The sequence below is a fragment of the Musca vetustissima genome, unplaced genomic scaffold, assembly GCF_032173495.1.
Source record: "Musca vetustissima isolate MV318-11 ecotype Yass unplaced genomic scaffold, APGP_CSIRO_Mvet_v1 utg18125, whole genome shotgun sequence".
NCBI lineage: Eukaryota > Metazoa > Arthropoda > Insecta > Diptera > Muscidae > Musca > Musca vetustissima.
The window spans coordinates 26,963-39,921 of NW_026882975.1; the positions used below are offsets into that span (position 1 = coordinate 26,963).

General features: G+C 37.1%; 1 protein-coding gene across 1 annotated transcript; it reads right to left on the minus strand.

Moving 5' to 3' along the window:
• Positions 1-1,502: 1,502 nt before the first annotated feature.
• Positions 1,503-12,093, minus strand: LOC133329682 (E3 ubiquitin-protein ligase UBR1). The gene is made up of 8 exons (XM_061538159.1): positions 11,759-12,093; positions 8,824-10,296; positions 8,092-8,759; positions 6,982-7,093; positions 6,777-6,905; positions 5,243-6,632; positions 2,407-2,736; positions 1,503-2,337 (listed from the first exon to the last, which is right to left on the minus strand). Exons 1-8 carry the CDS (start codon positions 12,083-12,085, stop codon positions 1,508-1,510), a joined length of 5,259 nt encoding a protein of 1,752 aa, XP_061394143.1. The 5' UTR covers positions 12,086-12,093; the 3' UTR covers positions 1,503-1,507.
• Positions 12,094-12,959: the final 866 nt, after the last annotated feature.

Below are 12,959 nucleotides of genomic sequence, written 5' to 3' on the forward strand. Positions count from 1 at the left end.
GTGTTTTTTTTTTGTTAAGCAACGCAAAAGAAGATGAAGATTCTTGGAGAGAGAAACAGGGAGTATTTTTTAAAAGAGAGGGAGACAATTGTTAATAACAAATTTCTTCCAAAAATAAATAAATAAATGAAAGACAACAAGAAGAGAGCTTTTTTAGATTTTTTAAATGGTTTTACTTTTTAAACAAAAACGATGTTTTTGGAGAAGAAATTAAAAAATATTCATAACAACTAAAAGCTGCCGAATACAAAACAAGTAAAGAAATTTAAAAAGGACATGAAAGATAAATTGCTAATACGAAGAGCCTATTTTGAATTGCATAGATGGATGTATAAATGAACACGTCAAGTGGATGAGTAATGTCTGTGTGTGCGAGTGTAAGTATAATGAATGCAGCATGATGGAGCAAAAACAAAAGGACCTTAATAAAAATTCCTACAAAACAAAACAATATGTTTTTTAAAACAACATATGCAAGTAATTTTTGTTGGTAAACTGTTTTCAATCTACAAGAAGATTGAGCTACGACCTTTTCAGCTTGGAGGTTTAAAGCTTTTCTTTTGACAAACACAAAAAAAGAAAGACAAAATTAAGTAAATTTTCATAATAAGTAAATATCTAGACCTGAAAAATAAATTAAATTTCTTCAAGTGTATGGATAATGTAGACATTGGTCTGGGCAATCAATCGAAAAACAAACCATCATAACCTCACTTTTAAATATGGTTGAATCAATCGGAAAACAAAATCATCATAACCTCACTTTTGAACATGGTTGAAAATAAAGTGCAATGGATATATATTTCAAAATCAATTCAATATATAATATATTGCATTCATTAATATTAATATCCCTAAATTAATAATGAATGCCCTCTGAGAGAAAAAATAAATTTAAAATTTGTTGCCCAGTAGGTAAGGTCTATATTTTCCACACAATCATATGAAGCGCCTAAAAATAGTTATGATTTAAGCTTCAATATTGTATTTTATTTTCTAATATAATTTTATTGGTTTATATTTTGTGTGTGTGAAATCTAATCCAAATTTGTTTTTGCATTTTGTTTTTTTCTCTATGTTTTTTATTTTAGATAAAGAGAGGAGGGATATTTGTTTTTTTTATTTGAAAAGTTATATTCTCAATCTCATTATTTTTATTTTTTATTAGTATTATTATTTAAAATAACATAAATTTAATAATATTAATTTTTATATTTTTGCTTGCTTGCATTTTTTCTTTTTTGCTTCGTTCCAAAGTTTTGTGGTTGTTGTTTTCTAGCATTTGTTGTTGTTATTTTTGTTTTTCATTTTTAATTTAAATCACATTAACTGCTGTTGTGTTTTTGTTGGTTTTATATTCTATATATTTATTTATTATTAATTATATTTAATATTTCTCCTTTAATCAAGAAATTATCTTCTTCTCCTCCTCAACGCCATAATCTCCGTCTCCAATCTCTACTCTTCTGTGTATGTGTGTTTGTTGCTGTTGTTGTGTGCCCTTGAACTACATATGATGCCATTGTGTTGTTATTGCCGACGAATGATCATTAAGTCGTGCAATTTCCTCATGCAGACCATGACCCAACCAGGTCAAATGTATTTTACTATAACGTGCGGGACACAAACGCAACGGATTACCACGTCTCAGCCCCTGATCCGTCTCACCATACTCATCCAAATAAGGTGGCTGGACAAAGCATCCCTTATTCTTGCCCAAATATACAATCTGACAATCACGTATACGCAAGAATGGTGCAATTTCAGCACCGCAGAAATATGCATGATAGGTGCAGGCACCCACATTACGGCTATCCAGCTCCGGTTGACAACAATACGATTGGGCACACAGTATCTCACCACACACCAAACACATTGTGGGCGTTTTCATTTCTTCGCGCTCATTATTCGGGCAGCTGAAGTCGGATACACTATTTATTAGATCACTATAATCTTCGGGTAGGCTAACCAACGGCGGTACTGGTCGAATACATGGTACGATGACGAGAGGATCACCGGTTTTCTTAATTTTCGTCGTGGCCACTTCCAAATTGGTAATATCGTGATGCGAGGCAAACATTTCCATAATTGTGGCGTAGGGTGTTGCCATATCAAAGTACGATTCCAGCTGGCTATTCAAACCCAAATATTTACACATATTCTCGAAGGTATCACTGTCGCTGGTGGCCAAATAGTCGGGGAATTCCACATCGGTAACAAAATGGAAAAAGAGGCAGGAACAACGGAGGAATTCACGCATTTCCATTTTAATGTGATCCAATAGGGCGGTTACCAACTGTGGACTTAACAATTGTGATTTTTGGCCAGAGACTTCCGCTTCCCGTTGTTGCTGTGACTGTTGTTGTTGCGTTGTATCTGTCATCATGGCTTCCTCGTTGTCATCACCATCAGCATTGTTATCGCCCATTGACTGTGGTTCTTGCTGCTGTTGTTGTTTACTTTCTCCTCCACCTCCTCCATTGTTTGTTTTTTTTTCTTGTTGTGCCGCCACCGCCGCCTTTTGTCTGGCCTGTATATTATATTTATTAAAGAATGTGGAAATATTTTCCAATTGTTTATCACTGATGGCCACATAATCTTCTTCCTCAATGTCCATAAGAAGACCTTCGGCAGGTTGTTCAAATAAAATCAACGATTTAACAACATTGGCGAGCAGGAAAACCTGCAGCGTATAGAAATCCATTAAGCTGCCATTGGCTACAACAGAAACATCTCCTAGAAGGGAATATAATATTTTTTCTTGTTGTTAATAAATTCTTTCTTTTTTGGTCATATGGCCTTATGTACTAGTGCTTATTCTAGAAGCTTATTGTATATAACAAATTGTTCAATTACCGTCCAAAGCCTGAATTTTTTAAAGAATATTTTTTCAAGCTCCGTTCAATGCATGTATTTTTTGAAGGGCTGAAGGCTAATTCAGTCGTGGATTTTTTAAAGAATATTTTTTCAAGGACTAATTCAGATGTGGCTTTCCAAGGATTAATTTTTTCAAAGACTATTTCAAGGTAGGAATATTTTTCAAGGATTAATTCTGGGAATGTTTTTTTTTCCAAAAAACTATTTCAGACCAATTTAGACATAGATTTTTTTAAGGATCATACAAGGCTTTAATTTTTAAAAGCATATTTTTTTTAATTTAAGGATATTTTTTCATTATAATTAAAGAATATTTCTTCAAGGGCCAAGCAAGGCATGAATTTATTAAAGAATATTTTTTTTCAAGGCGTAGGTTTTTTTGAGTATATTTTTATTATTTTTTTTTCAAAGTCTTAACAAGCCGTAGATTTTTATACCCATCATCACACTGTGGTGCAGGATATCATATCTTTGTGCATATGTTTGTAACAGGCAAAAGGAAACGGGACAGACACATGGTTCCTTTTGAGAATATGCATAGAATCACTTTCTAATTCGATTTATGCATGTCCGTCCATCTGTCTGTCCATGTTAAATTGTAAACAAAGTACAGGTCGTATTTATGATCCAAATTGGATGAAAATTGGCATAGGTCACTTATTTGGCCCAATGACGGACCCTATTGAAATTGGGAAAAATCGATTCAGATTTAGATATAGCTCCCATATATATTTTCGCTTGATTGAATGCAAATGGTGTACCAAAGTCCGATACATATTTCGATTTGCAACGAAATTTGGCACAGCGTAATGAATTAGGTCTAGAATAATGTGTATTAAGTTTCGTGAAAATCGGTTCAGATTTAGATATAGCTTCCATATATGTTTTCGTCCGATTTAATGTAAATTGTGTACCAACGTCCCTATATATCATTCGATTTGCACGAAATTTGGCATAGCCTAATGAATTAAGTCTAGAATGATGTGTGTTAAGCTTCGTGAAAATCGGTTCCGATTTTATAATTTCGTCCGATTTTAAGTAAAGTAAATGCTGCTCAACGTACTGAAGTTAATATAACATAGCGTGTGGAGAGTTTTGTTGAAATTGGTTCAGACTTGGATAGGATATATTTTCTCCCGATTTTAAATAAATTATGCGCAACTCTAAATGTGGCCGATATGCACAAAACGTACTAAATTAGTACAACCTAACCTGTGACAAGTTTCGATGAAATCGGTGTAGATTTCGATATAGCTTTTATATATATTTTTGTACGATATTAAGTAAATGGTGTACCAAACTCCTCACGTTTATTAGATATTTATGTTCGATTGATATTTGCTTTAAATTGATTTATATAATTTTGTTTGGAGAGTTGCTATCCAATGAGAACCCTAATAAGTACTAAATTACAACAAATTCGATTGAAAAACTTATTCAAAATATGGAATGTTGGGAGGTACTGTTATTTAACGAATATACAAAGACGTTGACCGATATATCCCATTTCTTTATTACAAAAGTCCTAGGAATAGTAGTAATGTGCAAAATTTTAAAGCTCTATATCGCTTTTGTGGAGGGATGGATATAGCCCGCAATATTTTATACTATCCGCCTCAAGCTTGGTAGATGGTATACAAATTTATTATTGTCAAAATAAAGTTTTTATCAGGGCAATGGAACAAATTCTCACATGATGATTGCTCTTCAATCTCGAAACGGGAAAGGAAAAATTCCAACAATAAACAATATCAAACCTTTTCGATGAGAAAAATCACTTAATAAATCTGGAACATCATCTTTTTTTCCGAAATCGACTACAGCAGGGTCCATACATGGACTAAATGAAACCGAAAGTAGCACTGAAAATTAAATTGCCATGTAAGGGATGTGTTAACTTGCACAACCTAAGCCTTTTCCAGAAAAACTCGTTAACAGTTTGATGACTCATTCACAATAAGCTTCATATTTTACTAAAAACATCGACTTTCCTTTTTTATAATAAAATAAATACATTTCTTTTCAAAATTATACACGTATACAGTAATTGCTCAACAGTTATTTGTATATTAGGCCGATCACTGATGCTACGATATTTTCTATACGAGAAGCAATGGATATTTTACAAGAAACGCCCGTTTCAACTACAGATGGGAATGGTTCCGTTAGGAACAAAAGGTCTCATCTTTAGAAGAAACTTTTCCGCATATAGAAAAATATCTATGACAGGAATTCCCAACAGATTGAATTTCAAAAAACACAAGCTGCTAGAATAACTATCATTAGATCAGATACCTATTCCGTACCTTAAAACTGCATATTCGCATAAATACTAAATATAAAATATAAAAAATTGATTACTTACGATTTCGGGCAAACAGTAGATTGGGCACCATCATAATTGTCGATACCATTTTGCTGAAACAATTCCATTCCAATACTGAATCGCCGTTATGTTTGAATACAACATTTAACAGCTCCGCCACAGGTTTGATCAAGTTCTTAATATCGGATTGCGTCAGATTACCACTGTACAGACAACAAGCCCGTATTAGGCCACTCAAACAACTCTGATGGCGTATGGACATTTCATCCTTTAATGGTTTTCCCACCGAACGTAAATAGACCTCCAAAGATTGCACGGTGTACACGCACGAATGCCACATATTCAGTAAGCCTTCATCTTCGTTACGTTTCAACGACTTGATGTAGTGCTGGACGAAATTAATCCAACTTGTGGGTAGTTCACTACGTGGAGTTGGTTGGGCCATTTTATCAAATTGTTTTGGATCAATGGGTATGTGGGCCTCCTTGAGTGTGGGTAACCATTCAGGTAAATGGAAACTCCATAGGTCTGGATCTTCGGCCAATATGAGATTATTAAGTTTTTCACCAAATACGCGAATACCTTCGATCCACAGATCGATGGGGAACATTTCATCGCCAGCATGAAATACATTTGGTATGGAGTATTTGGATAGAGGTGGTGTCAATGGCAGCACAGTGTTACTGAGACAACGACAATAGGGACATTGGAATTCTGTGCTAGGCGATGAGGGGAATATTTGCAAGGGGTGACGTCTGGGTCGGCGTATCTCCTTCGATTCTTCATTGTTATAGTATTCCTGCCAACAATTGACGTGCATTACATGACCACAACTGCTGGTGTGTATGGAATAGGGATAATTCGATTCCGGTTTAAGGACCTTGGATTTTTGTACAAAGGCCGAATAGACAAGGGTGGGTCCCTCTTTACTAACGGTGGCCTCTTCAAAGCACAGAATGCAATTGTATTTCTCCTCCTCGGGTTGTTGGAGACGCCTTTCCACACCCAAACAGGCAGTGGAATTGTAGGCCACCGCTCCTTCGAGACAATTGTCATCTTGCCATTCCATGGCTGAGCTAGCATTAGTATCACTGGCCACATCGTTGGCACTGGCAAACATTTCCGCATTCGAAGTCATGAATTTATTTTGGGCCGATTGCATTTGGGCCAGAATTTTGGCACGTCTTTCGGCTGCCAAGCGTGCACGTTCCTCCTTTTCGCGTTTCTCCTGTTCGGCTGAGGTTAACAGCAGGGCGGCATCATCACCACCCGCACCTCCGGCCGAGCTATCATTATTCGATGATGCGGCACTCGCTTCCATATCATCACTTTGCATACGTTCTAAACCTTCGGCGGTTACGGGTTGTTTGGCTTGCAAATCTTTGAATTTTTTAATGGTCCATAAAATGAAATCACGATGAGCTTCAACCTGATGGTGCAGGGCCATTATAAAACGAATAAAAATAAACAGACAATAACAGAGATAATAAAATGTTCAATATTCAACATTGAATGCCAATGCAAAAAAAAAAACGATGATAAGAAGATGGATGTGGAACAAAGAAAAACTTACCCTGCTGCTGCGTGATAATTCCTCAAGTTTGGGTAAAAGTTTATATTTTTGAGCCCATTGATAGAATTGTAAGAAGGGATAATTTTCCGATTCTTCTTCTTGCAAGCCATAGCCGATAAGGAATAGTATCTGTTGTGAGAGGTAAGATAGAGTAGGAGATTACTTCAGCTGTGTAAGCAGGACCTAGGGAACATTAGAAGCTTACCTTTTGCAAATGATTTTCTTGGAAGGATTTCCTCTTCAAATCTAGGGCTCGATCCAAAATTGTTTTCATTAGGTGCATCATAACATCGCATTGTAACAAATTGGCAATTGTTCTGCAAAGAGAAGGGTAGGGTGGTAATTAATAGAGAAAACATAATTACTTTCTATAGAAAAGTATTGTCCTCAGAAGCTGAGGACCGAATTCGTCAAGAGCTGAGAACTTCAGCTTCTTAGGTAATTTTTTTCTATAGAAAAAATTAGGATCTGGGCCAATTATTTTTTTTCTATTGTTTAAGGCAATTGTTTTCTATAGAAAATATTCGATTCTCAGGATTTTTCTATAGAAAAAATAATTACCTCTGAAGATGAGGTGCATATTTGTTTCCATAGAAAATAATTGCCTCGGAATCTGAGGATTTTATTCTATTTTTTTTATAGAAAAAATCGTCCTCAGCATCTGAGGCTATTTTTCTATAGAAAAAAAAATCGTCCTCAGCGTCTGAGGCTAATTCCTCAGACCTTTTTTTCTACAGAAAATTGCGGATTGAAAAGCGATTAGTGTCTAAGCTTCTGAGGATTTGGTTTGCAGTTTCGAAAAGAGGAAAACAAATGGCAGACACAGAGGAAAAACAAATGTCGAGGCTGAGGACCGAATTTTTTTTGCCTATAGAAACTGACGACAATTTTTTTCTATTGATAAAAACCCTTCAGACGCTGAGGCTATTTTTCTGTAGGAAAAATCTTACTTAGCGTCTGAGGCTATTTTTCTATAAAATAAATCGTCCTCAGCGTCTGGGGGTTTTTATCAATAGAAAAAAAACAGTCGTCAGTTTCTATAGACATAAAAAAAATCGATCCTCAGCCTCTGAAATTTGGTTTTCTTAGAAAAAAAAAAAATAGGTCATTCTTTCGAAACAGCAAACCCAATCCTCAGAAGCTGAGACACTAATCGCTTTTCAACCTGGAATTTTCTGCAGAAAAAAGCCTCAAAAACTGAGGCCCTGAATATTTTTCTATAGAAAAAATCTTCTTAAGCTTTTAATGATTTTTTCTATAAAAATATTTTGTGGTCTTTTGATAGAAATTTTAAGATTATTCAAAAATTACTCACACAAAAGCATCCGTTAGCTTGGGCAACTTTGGTGGTGGACAACACACCAATTCACCTTTGGTTTTACGCCTCAAACGTTGTGTCTCTTCCGATTTGGATTTATCCTCCTTGGTGTAGTGATAGAAGTACATATTATAATCATCGTATAGCTCTTCCTTGAGTTCATAAACACCCTTGGCATCGGTTTTTTGTGGCTTCTTAAAGACAGCCACCGAATCGATAACATCTTCCAAGGCAGTATCATTATTTGAATCAGGCAGGGCACGATTCAATTCTGAATGTGAATATGATTTGATACACAGCAATTGTATAATTTCCTTTTTGGTACGATCTTCTTCGGTGACAGCTGCCACACCCGGCATATAACGTTCACCAATTATAACAATTAACAATTCCAGAAATTCATCAATCATTGATAGCTGACGTATGAAATCATCATCGGACGCGGGTTCAACTTTATAATCATCATAGTCGTCTTGAATCCAATCGATTAGATTGAATTTATTGAGCAGGTGTATTAGATATTGATTGCTCTCGATGAGGGAAGCACCAATTTGCATGCCAACAATGTCACGATCCAGCATTTCAGTACGGCAGCGAACATTGCGATAGAAATAGAGCTGATGTAAGAGGGAATAGCCATTGCGACGCCACATGCCAGAGTGGACCTAAAAGAAAAACAAATAACAAAATGAAATAAAAAGAATTAGAAATTATTACATTTCACCTCACCTGAGCCATCATAACCTGGGTACACAGTATGGGTTCCATAATCTCTTCGGGGGTACGTTTCAAACTTGTTATCATATCAAAGTTCAGCCCGTAGGTACCCAAGTGTAAATATATGCCAGCAAAGAATCTTGATAGCGGCAAATGTATCGACACCGGCTTGGAGGCCACATCATACATTAAACACTCGGCAGAGTGACCGGCAACCTTCTGTACCTCCTTTTTGGCCTGGCCAATGATAAACATATTCTGCAGCAAGTATCGCATTACCATAACGCACAGCTTCGTCAACACCTCTTTGTCGGTGGCACACCATTCCAACACCAAGGATATGGTGTTGGCCAATTTAATGTGCAAATTAAAAGCACACTCCCATTCCGGTTCATAGTCCATATGTTGACCGGTTTGTCGAGTGACCGATTCCATGCCCTGCATGGCATTCAAAACACGCAACAATGCCTTACACCCCTCGAGGAACCCTTCACGCAATTCATCCGTCCAATAGTCCGGCTTAAAGCTAAGTATATAACGCAGATCGTAAAGTATGTAGGCGGCCCTCTTAAAGTGGCCCAGGGTCGAGACATTTTTCGAAAAGTGTAAAGTCTTATTCTGCATATAACCCTCAATCGACTTGTGATAGAAAGTGTGCAGCAGCTTATAGAAGATCCCCTCGCGGGCAATCAAATAATGGGCTATACTTGGCACGGTAAACAGCTGGACACTGAGTGACACAATGGAAAATGAATGATCATGGTCATCACTGATGAAATCCTGTACAATGGTGGCATAGTTCTTGGAGAACTCTTGAGCCAAAGCCATTTTGTTGTCGTATTCCATGAGCATGCCCGATATAAGTAAACGATGCCAACAAGTACGGGCTGTCTTCCACAGGGCCACATCATATTCCAAAATATGGCGTATACAATACGGCGCCTTTTTGTCCATTACAATGCGGGCAAATATCTGACGGAAGGTACTGTGACGCACCAAAAACTCCTGGAACCATGTCAGCAGTTGTAGAGCAAATTGCTGGCAAGCCACTGCCCGTATATGCAGCACAGAGACACGCAGCGACTGGTTGGCCCTTGAATTTGCCATGGGCATATTTGAGGGAACAGATTGTTTTTCGATCGCCTCCTTCAGTGCTATACACTCTAGAAATGTATCACACTTGACTACCGCCCTGCCCTCACGATCTATACTGGCCACAATTTCAGTTGCTTCTTTATGTTGGACTTTGGCGATTTTTGTTAACGTTTGTATCACCTGATCAAAGGTATGGGATTCATCATTGTACAGCACAGTGCAGAAGTAATCTTTGCCTGTGCCATCGCCATCAAGGCATTCAAGACTAGCTTTCGATTCGATTTCCAGATAGTTGACACAAAACGTCAAAATGGCCACAAAAGCAATTTCACAGCGTTCTTTAATGGCATCGGTGATGATTGTACTGCTCGAACTGTTCTCCTTGCCCCGCTGTAATGAGATGAAGCAGATTGTGAAATTAGTGGATTAAAAAGGGCGATAAAAGGCTTAAAACATCAGAAATGTATTCTGAAATTATTTTGGACCATTTGGATCTTTAGAGTTTTGAAATACTCTTAGGATTATAAATATTAAAAAGAAGATTTATCGGGTCTCAAGATTTCCAGACGAAGTTTTTGTAACCTTTTTAATCTACTGGTCCTTGCCGCTTGTAAAACACTTTGATTTCGATGTAGGCCCAGCATAACTGACCCGTCGCATTTAATGTATTTTCAAGTATTTATAAGTCGGGACTACAGAGGTTAAAACCCCATATTGGCAGACAATGTTAAATATAGGTTCAAATTTTATCATAGCTCCCATATATTTGGAAGGTCCTAGCCGTATTTTCCTTCCTAAGTATCTGTAATACTGGCATTTCTGAAATTTTCTATACACCTGTACATTTTTTATATATGACTTCGTCTAACTAAAATTCTCAAACATGTGCAAGGGCAACGCCTATCAATGTCCCGTCAAAGCGACGACGAAGCCCCATCAAAGCATACCAGTACAGATGAATTTCCACTTTTTGATATGATTGCCTTTGGCCGAAATCTGGATGAAGCCGGAATAAAGTTCCCACATTGCTCCTGAAGCCTGGAAAGGTGTCAGATCGATACTGATACTGACAAGGGTGCCAGAAGAGAAGAACTGTAATTTTCACAAATATCAGACTTTACCAGAACTTGACCTATCGAAGGCCTTCGATACCGTCAAACATGACAAGCTTTACGACGTCAGAGAAAAGACTTACCTTCAGTCGAATTTGAACCGTAGAGTGAAAAAGTGACTTCCCCAGGATGGGATAATTTCTTCGGAACTTGGACGCCTGAATTGGAGCTCCCACTGATCGAGCTGATCTATGGAAATCGATTCCGACCACCACCATTCCCCCAAAATATGTCAAGTCGTGTAGAAACAACGACCTCAAGTGTTGGAGACCTTAAATACCTCTAAAAAGCAACATACCGGTAAGTGATAATCTTTGTGGCTCCCGAATACGACCCTGAGTACTGCAATGAAGAGGCAAAACCTTATGGGTGGATTTCTCCACCCATGACCTCCATGATATAGAATGAGATGTCCGAAGGAACCCAAATCCCACTGGTCACGAATCGGTGGCACGATACCTAATATATGATCAACACATGGACTAGGACCGAACGACATGTTGCACCAATTTAACTGCCCATCTAAACCTGCCAACCTATCTCAAAATTCGCTGTGGACACAGCCATACGACCTGTTGCAACTATTTAACTGTCCAGCTAAACCCACCAACCTACCTCCAAATTCGATGCGGACACAGATTGTAACCTTCTGGAAATTGGAAAGAGAGGATCCAGAATCAAACTATGGATTCCGTTGCCACAACAACAATACAATGCAGTGAATGTTTGTTTTTACTCACCAAGTGTTCCTCACAGTAATGATCCTTTTTCCAGGCTTCTTCGTCGCCACAATCACAACAGCCGCCACCGCCCGACGTCGACATTTTATATTTGTGATAACGATGTGCGGATTGTTTAAAACAATTAACACACAGAACGCAGGTCGGATCCATGCCGCACTCACGACAACTGTATGTGGGTTCACCAATTTTAAAAACTTTGCCGCATACCGCCGATGTGGCACCTTCCAGACGTAATTTTTCCAACACCGTATTGGGATTATCGCCCAAAATAAATTCCATAAGGACATCGATAATGCCCTCCTTGGCACCAGCCTCTTTGAACATACATTTTACTGCAAAGACAGCGAAAAGAAAAAACGTATAGAAAATATTTTTTTGTTACAAAAATAAAAAATATAATAAACATATAAAGACATATATAGTGGCGAATTAAGGAGAAATGGGGGGAGAGGTTTGAACTAAAAAATCAAAAGACCAAATCAATCGGAAGAACTTTATATTTTTATTATTTCTTAGATGTTATACCCTTCACCATAGAGTGGGATGCTTATTAAATTTATTTTTCCGTTTAGAAAATTGGGCCAAAATTCGGAGTTGCTATTCTAATACTTATTCGGTATTTTGAACACATCTGAAGTGTTTTTAAGTGAATTTGCTTTAATTTTGTTAATTTTGGTTCTCATTAGGAAGGAAATCTCCGTAACAAAAAATATAATATAGGTTCATGTTTAGGTATATATAATTTTCGGAATTGATATTTGATATTTTGGGTTCGTATTGGTTGCTAAATATCCTTACCGAAAATAATCAATATGGGTCCACTTTTTGGATTATAAAAGTATATAAAAGTACCCTAAACTTTTCGGAATTGAAGATTTCGGACACGTGTTTCAACGGAATTGGACATAATTTGATATTTTGGGTTGACATTGGGTGACAAATCTTAACAAAAATTATGAATATCGGCCCACTTTTTAGGGTAGTTCCATATAATAACACCTCTAATTTTCAGAATTTTGGGGAGTTTGAGCACTTTATTCAACCGAATTGGATGTAAGTTAATATTTTGGATTATCATTAGGTGGCAAATCTTCCTACAAAAAGTTATCAAAATTGGTCCACTATTTAGGGTATTCATCGTTTATAGGTTCCCAAAAATGTGGGGTATTTTGAGGATTTCAGACACGTATTTGAACGT